Source organism: Onychomys torridus, chromosome 11 (genome assembly GCF_903995425.1).
Source record: "Onychomys torridus chromosome 11, mOncTor1.1, whole genome shotgun sequence".
Taxonomy (NCBI): domain Eukaryota; kingdom Metazoa; phylum Chordata; class Mammalia; order Rodentia; family Cricetidae; genus Onychomys; species Onychomys torridus.
Genome location: NC_050453.1, coordinates 37353664 through 37366620, shown reverse-complemented (window position 1 = coordinate 37366620; position 12957 = coordinate 37353664). Strand labels below are relative to the sequence as shown.

Sequence of the window (12957 nt, the reverse complement as noted above, 5' to 3'; positions counted from 1 at the left end):
TGGAAACTGAAGGAGGATTCTGTTAACTAGAGCCCAACCCGAACTACACAGAAAGTTCCAAGCCAGTCCAGGCTACAGAGTGAGTCCCTATCTTAAAACACCAAACCAACTCCCACCCCAATTTACTTACATCCAAGGTTTAGTGCTACAGAGCAAAGCATGGGATTCATGGTAGTCTACTCACTCAGCAATTAAACTTTTCTCTGGCATTCAAGCCAAATGTACATGCTAAACATTCCTTTCATTAGACAGAAACAGATAAATGAACATTGTCTATGCCAAAGTCAGTGTGACGATGTACACAGATTTGCATTTTGTAAATTATACTATCCTCGTCTTTATCAAATCTACTTATGGGCAAACACAAATTACAGAAAACAACTCCCTTCATCGGAGGACAGGAGCTAAGGTGGACAAGGGACTACTGTAATGTTGTTTTAAAATGATTATTTACATATCTTTATTTAACCAAATTCTTTTTGGGTATAGTAAGATAAAGACAAAGAAAAGTGGGGAGAGGAGAGGGGGAGGGAGTGAAAGAGAGGAAGAGAGAGGGAGGGAAGAGAGAGAAAGTGACTAACTGAGACCTCAGGCTTGATAATTGGAATTTATAAATGTATTCAACAGCAAGGAAACAATGTTTCAAACTGTGCTTTCTTTTCCTATGATGCAGTAGGGTACACTTTGTTGGTTTTGCTGAAGGATATCCATATTTACTTCCCTGAACTTATGTTTCCCTATATGTATGTGCATTTATTGGGGCTGGAGAATAGGAAACAAGTAGAACAAGACCAGACTCTAAAGACACCAAAAGTTAGGAGGTATACATAGTTTTTATAGTTATACAATTATTCAACAGAATGAGGCCACGATAAACAAAGAGCAGGACTAACATAAAAATATGTCTACCTGATGACAGAACTAGAAAAGACTGGATTAGGATAACCCCTTTATATCTCAACTACAGGAAAAAGGAATCAGCTATAGAAGGCTAAGGTTGGAAACCAAACTGAATTAATAAAACAAAGGAAACTATGACAGATGTTTACATAGTAGTAGAGATATCTTTGGAACTGGCAGAAGACTACTCATAGGGCTTCAGATAATAGTCATAAGAAATTAATTAGAAGACTGCAAGGATTTCATTTGTTTAAAATAAAGGTATATCAATATGTATATAAATATATGAGATAAATAAAATTAATAAAAACAATGCATTTGAAGGTAATCATTAATAAAAAAAAGTAATCACATTGTAACATGAAGCTTTTCTATTATAGTAAAGACATGGTTGCATTTATAATCTAACTTTCCTAGTTATTTATTATATCTACAACTCTTAAGATCAATAACTGGCACTTAGAAATTTATTAAAAAGCATCTTTAAATACAAAGGTAAAATAATTTCTGGTCTATATGTCTAATTTCATATGCTCAAAAGAAATCCTTTATGATCACTACAAATACACTATGCACAAAAGCTATTTCTTGATTTTTCACAAACACAAAGCATCTCCCTCACTCTTCCTCAGCAAGCCTTGCTCTACTGTACTGAGAGCAGTGTAAATTAATAGTACATTTGGGCTATTAGAAGTTATCTACATGCCATGAACAGCTGGCCAGATGACATGGTAAGCTTTGTATGGAGCTAGCATTCTTTGTTAAAGCAAAGCAAACTGTCCCTTATTTCTTACCAGTGTGGGCAGCACTAGGTCTACAGACAACAACAACAACAAACTTAAAACACACACAACTTAAACACATGTTTTTAGTTCTTTCTTCTTTTAAAAAAAATACACAGTCAAATTTACAAAATTTGGGGTGTTATTCCCCCAACCACGAAAAGTTTGGACAACAAAGGGTTACAAGAACAAGAAAGCCCTACCTTACCCAGAAATGACAGAAGGCTCTTCTCCTCTTCGGTGCTACTATCCAACCACTCCACCACATCACCAGGAGAAAGGAGACTCATCCTCCAGCCAGAAAACTTTTCCATACAGAGTCCAATTACTGAATGATGAAGCGGCAAGCGAGGGATACAGAGACTAAATTCTTGGGGCTCAATACTTAAATTGAAGGCTAAGCTGTAAGGATGGAAGAGAAAATGTGATCCTCCTTCCACTCTGAATTCTGTCTCTGTGGCATCAATCTAACACAACAGTGGGGGTGGGAGACTGAGGGGAATAGAGAGGGTTAAAAGAGGCTGGTAGGAGAGTGGAAAGAGAGATTTGCTCTCTGACTCTTTTTGTTAAGCTTTAGCCTGAAAGAGAATGCCAGAATAAAATTGAATAATGATGTGTGTTTAATGACAGGAGAAAGCATGGGGAAATAAAGAATAGACACTCAAAGAAAAAGAAAGGGAAGGGGGGGGGGGGTGTCCTACACTGGAAGCAGCTTCGATAACCAGATAGCACAATAGCTAATCAGCTAGGTAAAGCACACCATCAACAAAAACAAAGATGCAAGAACAAACTCAGCGTTTTGTTTTGTTCTGGGGAGAAAGGTTTTCAGATTTCCTTTCAGTCAGAACTGCAGCTCCCTAGCCTTTCCTGCCTTAGCTGTTTCAGCAGGAGGATTTCCTGTGAGCAGAGGCAGGTTGACAAATCCGTGAATAGGAAGCTCTCATCTCTCCTTTTCTTCTCCTCCTGCTTTCCTCCCCCCACCTCACATGGCGACTGCATTGATCGACAATAATGGAATCTGTAACAGACTGCCAACAGCAACATTAAGGATATTACAAATCCACTTCATAAGAATTCGAGCGGGTGGTCGGAACTTGGGGGCAATTCTGGGCATCTAGTCAATAGCTCTGTCTTTCTTTGGAAGAAAGAAAGGGTGCGTGCATGCTTGCTTGCGTGCGTGTGTGTGTGTGTGTGTGTGTGTGTGTGTGTGTGTGTGTGTGCATGCGCGTGCGTCTGTAAATCAAACTGACCCACTGAGAGTCAGCTGAAACCATCACCTCCTAGATTTTGCATCCATATTTTCATTGTAAGTCTCCAATTACTGCACACTACTTGTTTACATAATGGTTTTCTCCATTATACCTCATGCCTTTAGAAAGCAAAACCTCTTCCAATTAAAAAATTAATATCTAGCATATGGATTTCATGAATGTCTACTGAAAGATATATTATTGAAAACGAGATTATAATTTCTGTGTAAAAGATAATAATATTAGGGGTTGGGGGTTTAGCTCAGTGGTAGAGCGCTTGCCTAGCAAGCGCAAGGCCCTGGGTTCAGTCCTCAGCTGCGGGAAAAAAAAAAAATGAAATAATCTCATATATTCCTAATTGAAAGTCCCCTGACATTACTTAAAATAAAACCTATTTAAATTATATCTTATTTATTTGAGCAAAGAAGAGTGTAGAGTTATAATATGAGCAAAACAATACAGCTCTATAAACCTTTTCTGTAAACTGAGTGAATAAGAGACTATGTCAATATGTGAAGTATCACACTGGTTTGCCCTGCTAAAAGTCATAACTTAGCACCAATTCGTCCTTGTTATATAAACCATCCTTAAATATAAAAGGCAATAACACTCACTCCTCAGATAATGTTCCCTCAATTACTCAATATTTCTGATTCCCTCACAGCTGCCTGTACTTCCATGTTTAGATTCATTCTACATTAGTGATAACATATGCCAAGCACTATTTTAAGCCCTGACATAGAGACAGCTGCAAACAAGACAGTCAAAATCTCTAGCCCTACAGGGCTTAAAGTCTACGGGAAAGTAGTAAACAATGGGCAAGATTAAAGTATATACTACTTTTGATAGTAAATAGCACAAGAAGAGAAGAAGGTGAGATGTATCGTTTTAAAGCAGGTAGTCAACCACACCAAGAAGTGACTATAGCATGAAAGTGGTGGGGCTGGGAAGAAGGAAGGAGCAGTTAGCTCAGGAGCAGGAAGAACTAGATGGGAAGAGGAGAAAGAGAAAGGGTGGTCAGGTCGATGAAGTAACTGGAAACTTCATCATGAAAAATTGCAATCAATGTCTTTGTCACTTTGCCTTAAAGGGAAGATTGGGAGCTAAGGGAATGCATAAGGCTATTTTTGTTTTGTTATGAGAGCTATCATGAAATACAATTCACATACCATCATCACAATTATCCCTTTCAAGTTAATTTGGTTTTGTTTGGTGGGGGGAGGGTTAGTTTTGTTTGTTTTTGAGCTATGCATTGAACCCAGTGCCTTATACTGAACCCACATTTAGCACTATCTCCCACAGCCTTAAAGTATTTTTACAACAATCAGAAAGTTGTACAACTGTCACTACTGCTTAATTCCAGAACACTTTTACTGCCTCCACAAGAACCTCTGCCACCCACTGTCAGTCACTCTAGTCTTTCCTGGACTCCTAGCTCCTGGCGTTACTAAGTCTGTCTCTCAATCTGCCTAGTGTGGACTTCATACAGTACGTCTCTGTGCTTGTTTTCTCACACTTGGGTTCATCCACACTTGTGCTTCCTCCTTCCTACTCTGTATATTTGGGCTATTTACACTTACAATATTACAGAGATGACATGAAAACCTGTATGTACATTTTCATGTGGAGGCCTGCATTCAAATAAAATATCAAAATATTATGTTTTACATAATCTTCATTTTTATTAAAGAATTTTAAAGTGCTATAAGAGAGCTACCTTCCAATATAACAATCATTTTATTTTCCTCCTAAATCTCATGGGATTCATTCTTCTTGGTGAAACTAAAACCTCTAACTCAGTTTCTTTTCTCCTTCTGTATTATTCTTGCAAACAGGCAAAGATTAACACTAAATAATAATGAAAGGTGGTAGGTAATATATGGCAGATGATCTTTTCTAAAGTAATATTTAAGTTGGCAAAAGTGGTAGAAGTATTTTCCTTGTATTTTTATGTAGTTTCAAGTTTAATGATAAGGTACAAGAATAGTACAAGGTATTTCTGAAACCCCTTTCCTAGACTCATCAGATGTCTATATGCTCCCAATTTTGCCTCATCGTTCTCTCCATATTTATCATATATGTGCATTTTCTGAATCACTTGTGAAAGTTGGAGGCATTTTATCTTTTGCCATAAAATATTTTTAGGTAAGTTTCTTTAAAAAAGGAGAATCTTTCACATGAACAATAATAATTGAAATTATGAAATTTAGCATTGGCATTGATTGGTATTTTAAGAACAAAATTAAAGATGTCATTAAGTGTACTATCCACCATCTGAATTCTACTTTTGCATCATAGACTTGTTTGAAAATCTACTAATCTGGAAATGGAGAGATGGTTCAAAAATTAAGAGCACAGGCTATTCATCCAGAGGACTCAGGTTCAATTGACTATTCCATGGAGGCTCAGAACTATCTTTAACTCCAGTCTCAGGGAATATCACATCCTCTTTGGCTTCTGTAGGCACTAGACAATGCATGATGAGCAGACATACATGCAGGCAACCCCTCCCCCACATACAATAAACCCCATTATCCTATAAAAATGATTTAAAACTGAACCCAAAATAAGGGAAAGCAATAATATATATTAAATGTTATGATAATGTCTCTCAAAATTTGAGGGATTTCGGAATATCTCACCATTCAGTGCACTGCTGTGATAGAGCTACAAGAGTAACTGACTCCAAGACAACTGAGTGAGAGGCAGGAGCTGCTCTGTGTCTCCTTACTGCTTTAGCTAGGTACAAAACGCTTCCTCTAAAAAGCTTAAACCGAATGCCAAACTATAACCTTTTAAACATTTCAAAGAAATTTTAAAATGTTTATGATTTGTTTGTTTGTTTACTGTGTGTACATATGCATACACATGAGTGCGGAGGTCAGAGGACAAGTTATGGGAGATAGTTCCCTCTACCGACCCACCTCCAGCTCTCAGGCAGTTTGTACAGAAATCATGCATCAGCAAGGGTCTGTCACATTGTTTTGAGTTACTTAACCTGTTACCTTCATGTTTTTAGACCTGATGAAATTAATGAAGCTAAGATGAACTTTCACTTATCTGGATTCAGGAAGCAAAGCCGCAGAGAAACAAGGATATTAGTAATAAGAGATGTAGCTCTCTACTGTAAGTATACTTAATACAAACATAGAGGATGCTTTGATATCCTTCAGTGATACAACTTATAAGACAACAAAAGAGGTAAGGAAATAACACAATTACTAAAAAAAAAAAAAAAAAAAAAAATCTGCTCAAATACTAAAGGCTGGTTTTATTTAAGGAAGTTGAAGACCATTTAGGAATGAAGGTAATCAGATTTTTAAACTTTAAATTAAAGCTATACTTTCAAGAAGAAAAATTAAATGACAACTATAGTTAATTAACAGATAACTCTTCTTCAAAAAGACCTAGAAAGTGGCCAATATATAATTTTTTAAAATCTCCCCTAAAATAGAATTTAACATTATAATCAATTATTCAAACTGCATACAACTCTTAAAGTGTAAGATTTAGCAACCAATTATCAAATGAAAAATAGCAACTTAATATTTATTGAGCGTGTAAATAGGTAAACAGAAGCATCTACAATTGTTATGACTATTAAAAAGTTAAAAATAATTAGGGCAGTATCTCCTCTATCTCTAGGCCCATCAGTATTTTGAAGAATTATGTCACTGAGAGTAATAGGTCAGATGTGCATTACTCCTTATAATAATGCATGAGTTGACTAAACATTCCTTCATTTATAAACAGGAAAGTTGAGATTTAGAGATATGATAAAATCATACTGCCTGGGGAAGGGAAGTTGGTAGGTATGTCCTATTCCAGACACTTTCTATAGTATTTTTTCCTTCCTTTTTCCTAGAGCATTTTTAGCTATAGGGGTGAGGTATAAATTGTAAAGGTAAACAATCATTTGTGAACTGAAATATATTACTTGCTTAATGATTTGAGAGACTAAAGCAAATTTGAGATCAGTTGCAAAAACCAGGCAGTGAGAATACCTATTTTCTAATGTAAAATGATGAATGTTGAACTTGAATTTAAAGTTTCATTGTTTTAACATGCTTCTTAACCATAGATTTTCACTGATCATTAGTACTACATATAGTCACACATATAGCTATGTTTCGTAAATAAATGTATTTTCCATGTGTAATAAGGATGTTTGACCCTAAAAGCATTTAAAGATTTAAGCTGTCTGTTGCTGTGTTTGGTAAATTTTCCATTGATAGCCTCAAAATGGAACCTATGTTTACTTTTTAAGTGGCATCTTTAAAGCAAAAAAAGAAAAAAGGGAAAAAAAAAGAAACAATAACAAAAAACACATTTAGAGAAGAAAATCTGGCATGCGTTTTTTTTTTTTTTTTTTTTGAAAAATTCAATTTGGACATGTGGTGTCTAGTGAAAGTTCATGGGGACAGGCAAAGGAACACTTGAAAATGAAAAAGCAGTCTATAGATTGAGAGAAAATATTTACAAACTAAAAACCTGAAAGAGGGTTAGTATCAAAAAACTAATCACAAAACTCAACAGCAGAAACTGGAATAAACTGATTCCAAAATTGGCAAAGGGTCTGAATAAAATATTTCTCAAAAGACATAAAAATGGCCAATAGCAGGGCTGGGGAAATGGCTGGACTGGTAAAGGGCTTGCTATGTAAGCATGAGGACCCGAGTTCAGATCCCCAGCATCAATGTAAAAAGCTGGGCAGAGCAGGCTTGTAATCTCAGTGCTATGAAGAGACAAGTGGGTCCTCAGGCTTGCTTACCAGCTAATCTAGCTGAATAGGTGAACTTCAGGTTTAGAGAGATGTCCCTGGCACAAATAAGCAGATGCTAAAGTCTGCCTCCCCCACATACCCACGTACACCAGCACAGCCCACACAGAAACTGAAGGTACACAGAGGGTTGACTCTGGCTTCTACATATGCACTCAGGGGTGTGTGCATCTCTGCATGCATGGGAATACACATGGGCTAGCACACAGAGAGGAGGAAAAGGCCAACAGGTATTCAAACAGCCCAACAACATTAATAACTATCAGGGAAACACAAATCTAAACCACAATGACACCTTATATCAGATTACAGATGTTAGGTACTCTAGTCCATGCCAGCTCAATATGGTAAGATTTTCTTGATGGCTTTAAAGAAGTAAGTTGACAGGCTGTGTGGCAGGTGTGAGAACCGAACCCAAAGATGGTCTTCAGGAGCTAATAAATAGCCCTTTTTCAACAGCCAGAAAAAATGACCATGTATCTCAGTCCTATATACTCAACAAGTTTCAAGAAGAGGATTAAGCGTCTGGCTGAGGTAAAAATACGGTCTACTTCTTGATTTAATCTTGTGATTTTCCCAGCGAAGAATAAGCTAGATTCTACCTGGGCTTCTGGTCTGAAAAATAATAAATAGGTATTGTAATTTGCTAAGCTGTAAGTATAGGATTATATAGCAATACAAAATTAATCTAGGAGACAGAGAGATCGCTCAGCAGATAAAGGTGATAGTTGCAGGGCTGATTACCCAGATTCGATCCCTGAAAGTCACATAAAAAGCCACATGAGGTAGGACACATACATAATCCCAACACCCCTATGATGAGCAGACAAGCAGAGACAAGAGAATCATCTGGAAGCTTGGAGGCCAGCTAGACTGAAATATGCATCACAATGGCAAAATAAGACAGACTCTGCCCAACAAGGTGATAGGTAAGAACTAAGTTCTCTGAGCCTTTAATAAGCTCCCTGATTTGCTGTATTGTACAAAGTACAGATTGTTCACTTTCATTGTTGTATAGAATTTTACTATGGCCGGGCCGTGGTAGCACATGCCTTTAATCCCAGCACTCGAGAAGCAGAGCCAGGCGGATCTCTGTGAGTTCGAGGCCAGCCTGGTCTACAGAGCTAGTCCAGGAAAGGCACAAAGCTACACAGAGAAACCCTGTCTTGAAAAACCAAAAAAAAAAAAAAAAAAAAAAAAGGGAATTCTATTATGTAAGCAAATCAGAATTTACCCATTCTGCTACTGACAGAAATCAGGGTAGTTTCTGATTTTTAGCTATCAAAAGAAGTACAGTTGTACACATTTTTGTGCAGGTCTCTCAGTGACCACTTCTGTATCACATTTCTGCTCATAATTGTTGGGTCACAGAGCATTGTTCAACTCTGAACCTACCAAACATTCTCCAAAGTAAATGCTTCTGTTTATACTCAGAAGTCATGTGTATGGTTTCTTTATTTCTTTGGTCTAGATTCTTAACAGCACATGTTGCTTTCTGTTTTTGCTATTTTCGTCATTTTGTTGGGGCATGATCCTATTTTGGGAGTTTCTCTCCATAGACTGCATGGCCTCCTGTGAAATGCATACATACTCTAGTCTTGCCTTTTTCTTACAGATGAGTTCCTTATATACCAAGACTGAGTGTTAGAATTTTCAAATGTCTTTTTTTTCAGCTATTTGAGAAAATGTAATGTAAGCATCAGTAAGACCAAGCCTAAACCCACAGAGCCTCAAACCCTTTCCATTCTTTTACACAGCTTTTACATGGATAAAGAAAAACAGTCTACATTTAAATACTTAAATTATTAAACTTTCTGGAAAACTTATGAGGAAGCTGTTCTAAGTCACATCACTTTAGAGCAACAAGAGATAGGCATTTCAGGCCCATTACTTAATGAAAATTTCACTGTTAAGTAAAATTTGCAAGCTATTCACAATAAGATGTGCTTGTGAGAGGAAAAAGTCTAGTAATATGATTAGTTGGATTTTTCTCCTAAGGAAAACTGTATGGAAGGAAACCTGGCTTCTGTTTTCAAATGTTCTAGCATTTGACAAACAAAGCAGTGCGATCAAGGCCTGCTCCAAGCAGTTCCACTGAGGCATGGAAGATTTGCATGGTCTTGCAAATGCTGTTTCAAGGAACATTAGTTTTATTTCTTTTAATAATGGTAACAACTCTTAGAATTTCTTCTTCAGGAGGTGGCTATGAAAATGACATGGACTCCAATTTGGGGAAAAGGTTACCCTTTTGTGCAAATTTACCTACAAAAGTTGATCATCAATCACTTACTGAGTGCTGCTTTCATAAAGGAAAAGAAGAAATAAAACTAGAATACTAAAGGCATATTTCAAAATGTTGGCAGTTATAGCCAGGCAAATAGTTACAAATGAACAATGTGGCACTTACCACTTCAGGGAAGAATGGCAACATTTCATTGAACCTCAAGTTGTGGTAAAAGGGAAAACTTCAAGTTTCCCAAAGAAACTACAGGATGTTTGTAAATATGTGTGTGTGTGTGTGTGTGTGTGTGTGTGTGTGTGTGTGTGACACACACACACACACACACGATAAACTATTTTAATTTGTCAAGAATCTCAAATTTCAGTTCTGGCAGAGATACAACAAAAATACATTCCAAATATCACGATACAATTCCTGTCACATTGGTTTTCTACACTCTAAACAACACTAATGAGAGTTTGCTAGAACTCTTAGGAAGTTGGTGCTGTCAGCAGACAGGATATGACTACCTCCCTACTTCAGAGGCAGCACCCCTTTCTTTCTGTCTTGGACTCAATACCCCTACCCAAACCTGTTCTCACACAGTGAGAGTTTCTTGTGGCTCTTCCTATGCTCACTGTAGCACACTATTTCTCTTTTTAAATTCCATTTCATTCATTTACTTGACAGCTAATATTCTAGGTGTTGTTGAAAAGGGGAACTATTTAAGCAGGGATCCAAACATCTTAGTTTTTCTATTTGACTCAAGACTAACAGTCAAATTAGATACACAAACTCATTCGAAGTATTTTAGAAAAAAGAAAAAGTAACAAATCTCCTAGTCTTCAGATAGCTAAAGTAATAAGCAAGTGCAGTGGACTGCACAGCAGCCTCTACAGGTATTCCACAGTCTTTCAAACTGGATTCAAGATGTCACAGCCATTTGTCCAAAAGTTTGCCCCCCTCCCCAAGCCCTCTAAACTGAATGATAACTGCCTGCTCTTGGCAGCTCAAATTGCTTATTTTCTCAGATCAGACATGAGAAAGAGCAAGCGGGAGGTTCTTCTTCAAAGAATAAAGCTGCAAGATCTAATTTCCCAAGGCATGCTGCAACAGCTCATTACTTGTAAAACACTCTGAACCCAGGAATGGGGGAACAAAACAAAACAAAACAAAAACTAGAAGTGCCATTCCAGAGTCAAGGCACTGGCAGACCTCTTCACCTTTAAGTTCACAGTGCTTCTGATGCAACTTAATGCCAGGGTCTGGGCTGGGGAAAGAAACCACCAGAGAAGACAAAGACCTTCATGTTAATTTTGATCTCTGATTCAGTTAAGTTTCTCTTGTCAAATAGGTACAGAATTAATCTAGGTGGCATTGCTTAAAGCTTCTCAACACAAGCTGATCACAGTCATAGATAAATGAGCATCTTAGTATACATCATCAGCACTTGAAATCTCAATCAGCAAGAGAATCCATACTGCATGCAGAGCCTTAACTAAGAACAACAGGGCAGAGAGGCACAAGTCTCCCCTGAGAGTGTAAAATAGTGTAAGCATTAATTCACAGGAGTTACTTACTTTTCACTGAAACTGAAACCCAGAGAAATGCAAACCAGAACAATCATGACTAACCACTAGAGAGCGGCAAAGAAGAGAAACAAACAAGGCTGTAACAAGCTGTCTCCTACTGAAGCAGATGGGAAACCGTCATGCAATTTCTGAGCAGGGATTCCTGGAGCTGTACATGGCTAACCATATACTTCTCATGAGTAAATAAATTAACTTTACAATTCAGGGTGTTGCATATGCTCAGCTTCATGTCTGTGTCCCTGGCCTTTTGCCTTCATTTTAGTTGATGAGACAATCCTTAGAGATTTTATCAAAACATAAAACAGAATTATATTCAAGAATTAGAAAGAAACCAGTAAAAAGAAGAAATCCTTTGAGTGATTCAAAGTTTTGATTAACTAGTAAAAAATGACCGCAGAAGTGCAGAAATCCACAGCAAAGCACCGGGCCAAAAAAGAGGGAAAAAGGATTATACAAGCAGGTGTGTGTGTGTGTGTGTGTGTGTGTGTGTGTGTGTGTGTGTGTGTGTTTTCGGAACTCACAAACTTTAGACCAACAGCTATGGAACCTGCATGGGACTGAACTAGGCCCTCTGCATATGACAGGCAGTGCGTGGCTAGGTCTGTTTGAGGGGCCCCTGGCAGTGGGATCAGGATCTATCCCTGGTGCATGAGCTGGCTTTTTGGAGCCCATTACCTATGGTGGGATGCCTTGTTCAGCCTTGATGCAGGAGGGAGGGGCTCAGTCCTGCCTCAACTGAACATACCAAGCTTTGCTGACTCCCCATGGGAGGCCGTACCCTTTCTGGAGGAGGGGGTGGGGGGAGGACTGAGGGACAGTAGGAGGAGGGAGGAGAGGGGGATCTGTGGTTGGTATGTAAAATGAATTAAAATTTCTTAAATAAAAACAGCTATAAAAACTATGACTGCAGAATGGCTTGCCTTCTTTGGGAACTTAATACATAATCTGTATTCCTATGGAGATATTTGTAGTTAAGGAGTGATGGACATAGTCCTTCTGGAAATACTGATCAACTGCCTTCTGCACATAGGAGACATTCTTCCTTCCTGCTCCTCACTGCCCTGCCTCATTCCATTCCCACTGAAAACTGATACCTAGTTGCTTTCTTCTACCCTGGAAAGCATAATCCTTTACTGTGTGAATTCACATGCAGAAGAGAAAAGGACATTTGCTTCCTTTTCTGGCACAGCAGTGTAGTTTATAATGATTAGGTTGGTTAATTTTGTGGTTATGTTGGTTAGTAATGGTTTATTTCAACTTAAGTCAGTAAAATACTACCAGTGGACTAGGCTTACGTTCCTGGCTAAGCAAACCACACAGGGCCAAGAGTCCGTCTTAATCTATCTCCTCTACTCTTTCTGTCTTGTAATGTACACCTAACCATGGTATTCATACGTATACCACAGCAGTTCTTTTTACATATTTTAAGCAA

At 37.8% G+C, this 12957-nt stretch overlaps 1 protein-coding gene across 8 annotated transcripts in view; it reads right to left on the bottom strand.

Annotated features, from left to right (window-relative positions):
• The window catches only part of Rasal2 (RAS protein activator like 2), a 300247-nt gene that overhangs the window by 114640 nt on the left and 172650 nt on the right, over positions 1–12957 (bottom strand). For 2 of the 8 annotated variants that reach the window (XM_036202090.1, XM_036202094.1), the window contains exon 1: positions 1891–2844. The exons of 5 other annotated variants lie outside the window; for them this stretch is intronic. In XM_036202090.1, the coding sequence (XP_036057983.1) occupies positions 1891–1996 (106 nt within the window). In that variant the 5' untranslated portion in view covers positions 1997–2844. Of the gene's footprint in view, positions 1–1885; positions 2845–12957 lie in introns of those variants that run through there. One more of the 8 variants, XM_036202093.1, reaches the window with a different exon arrangement.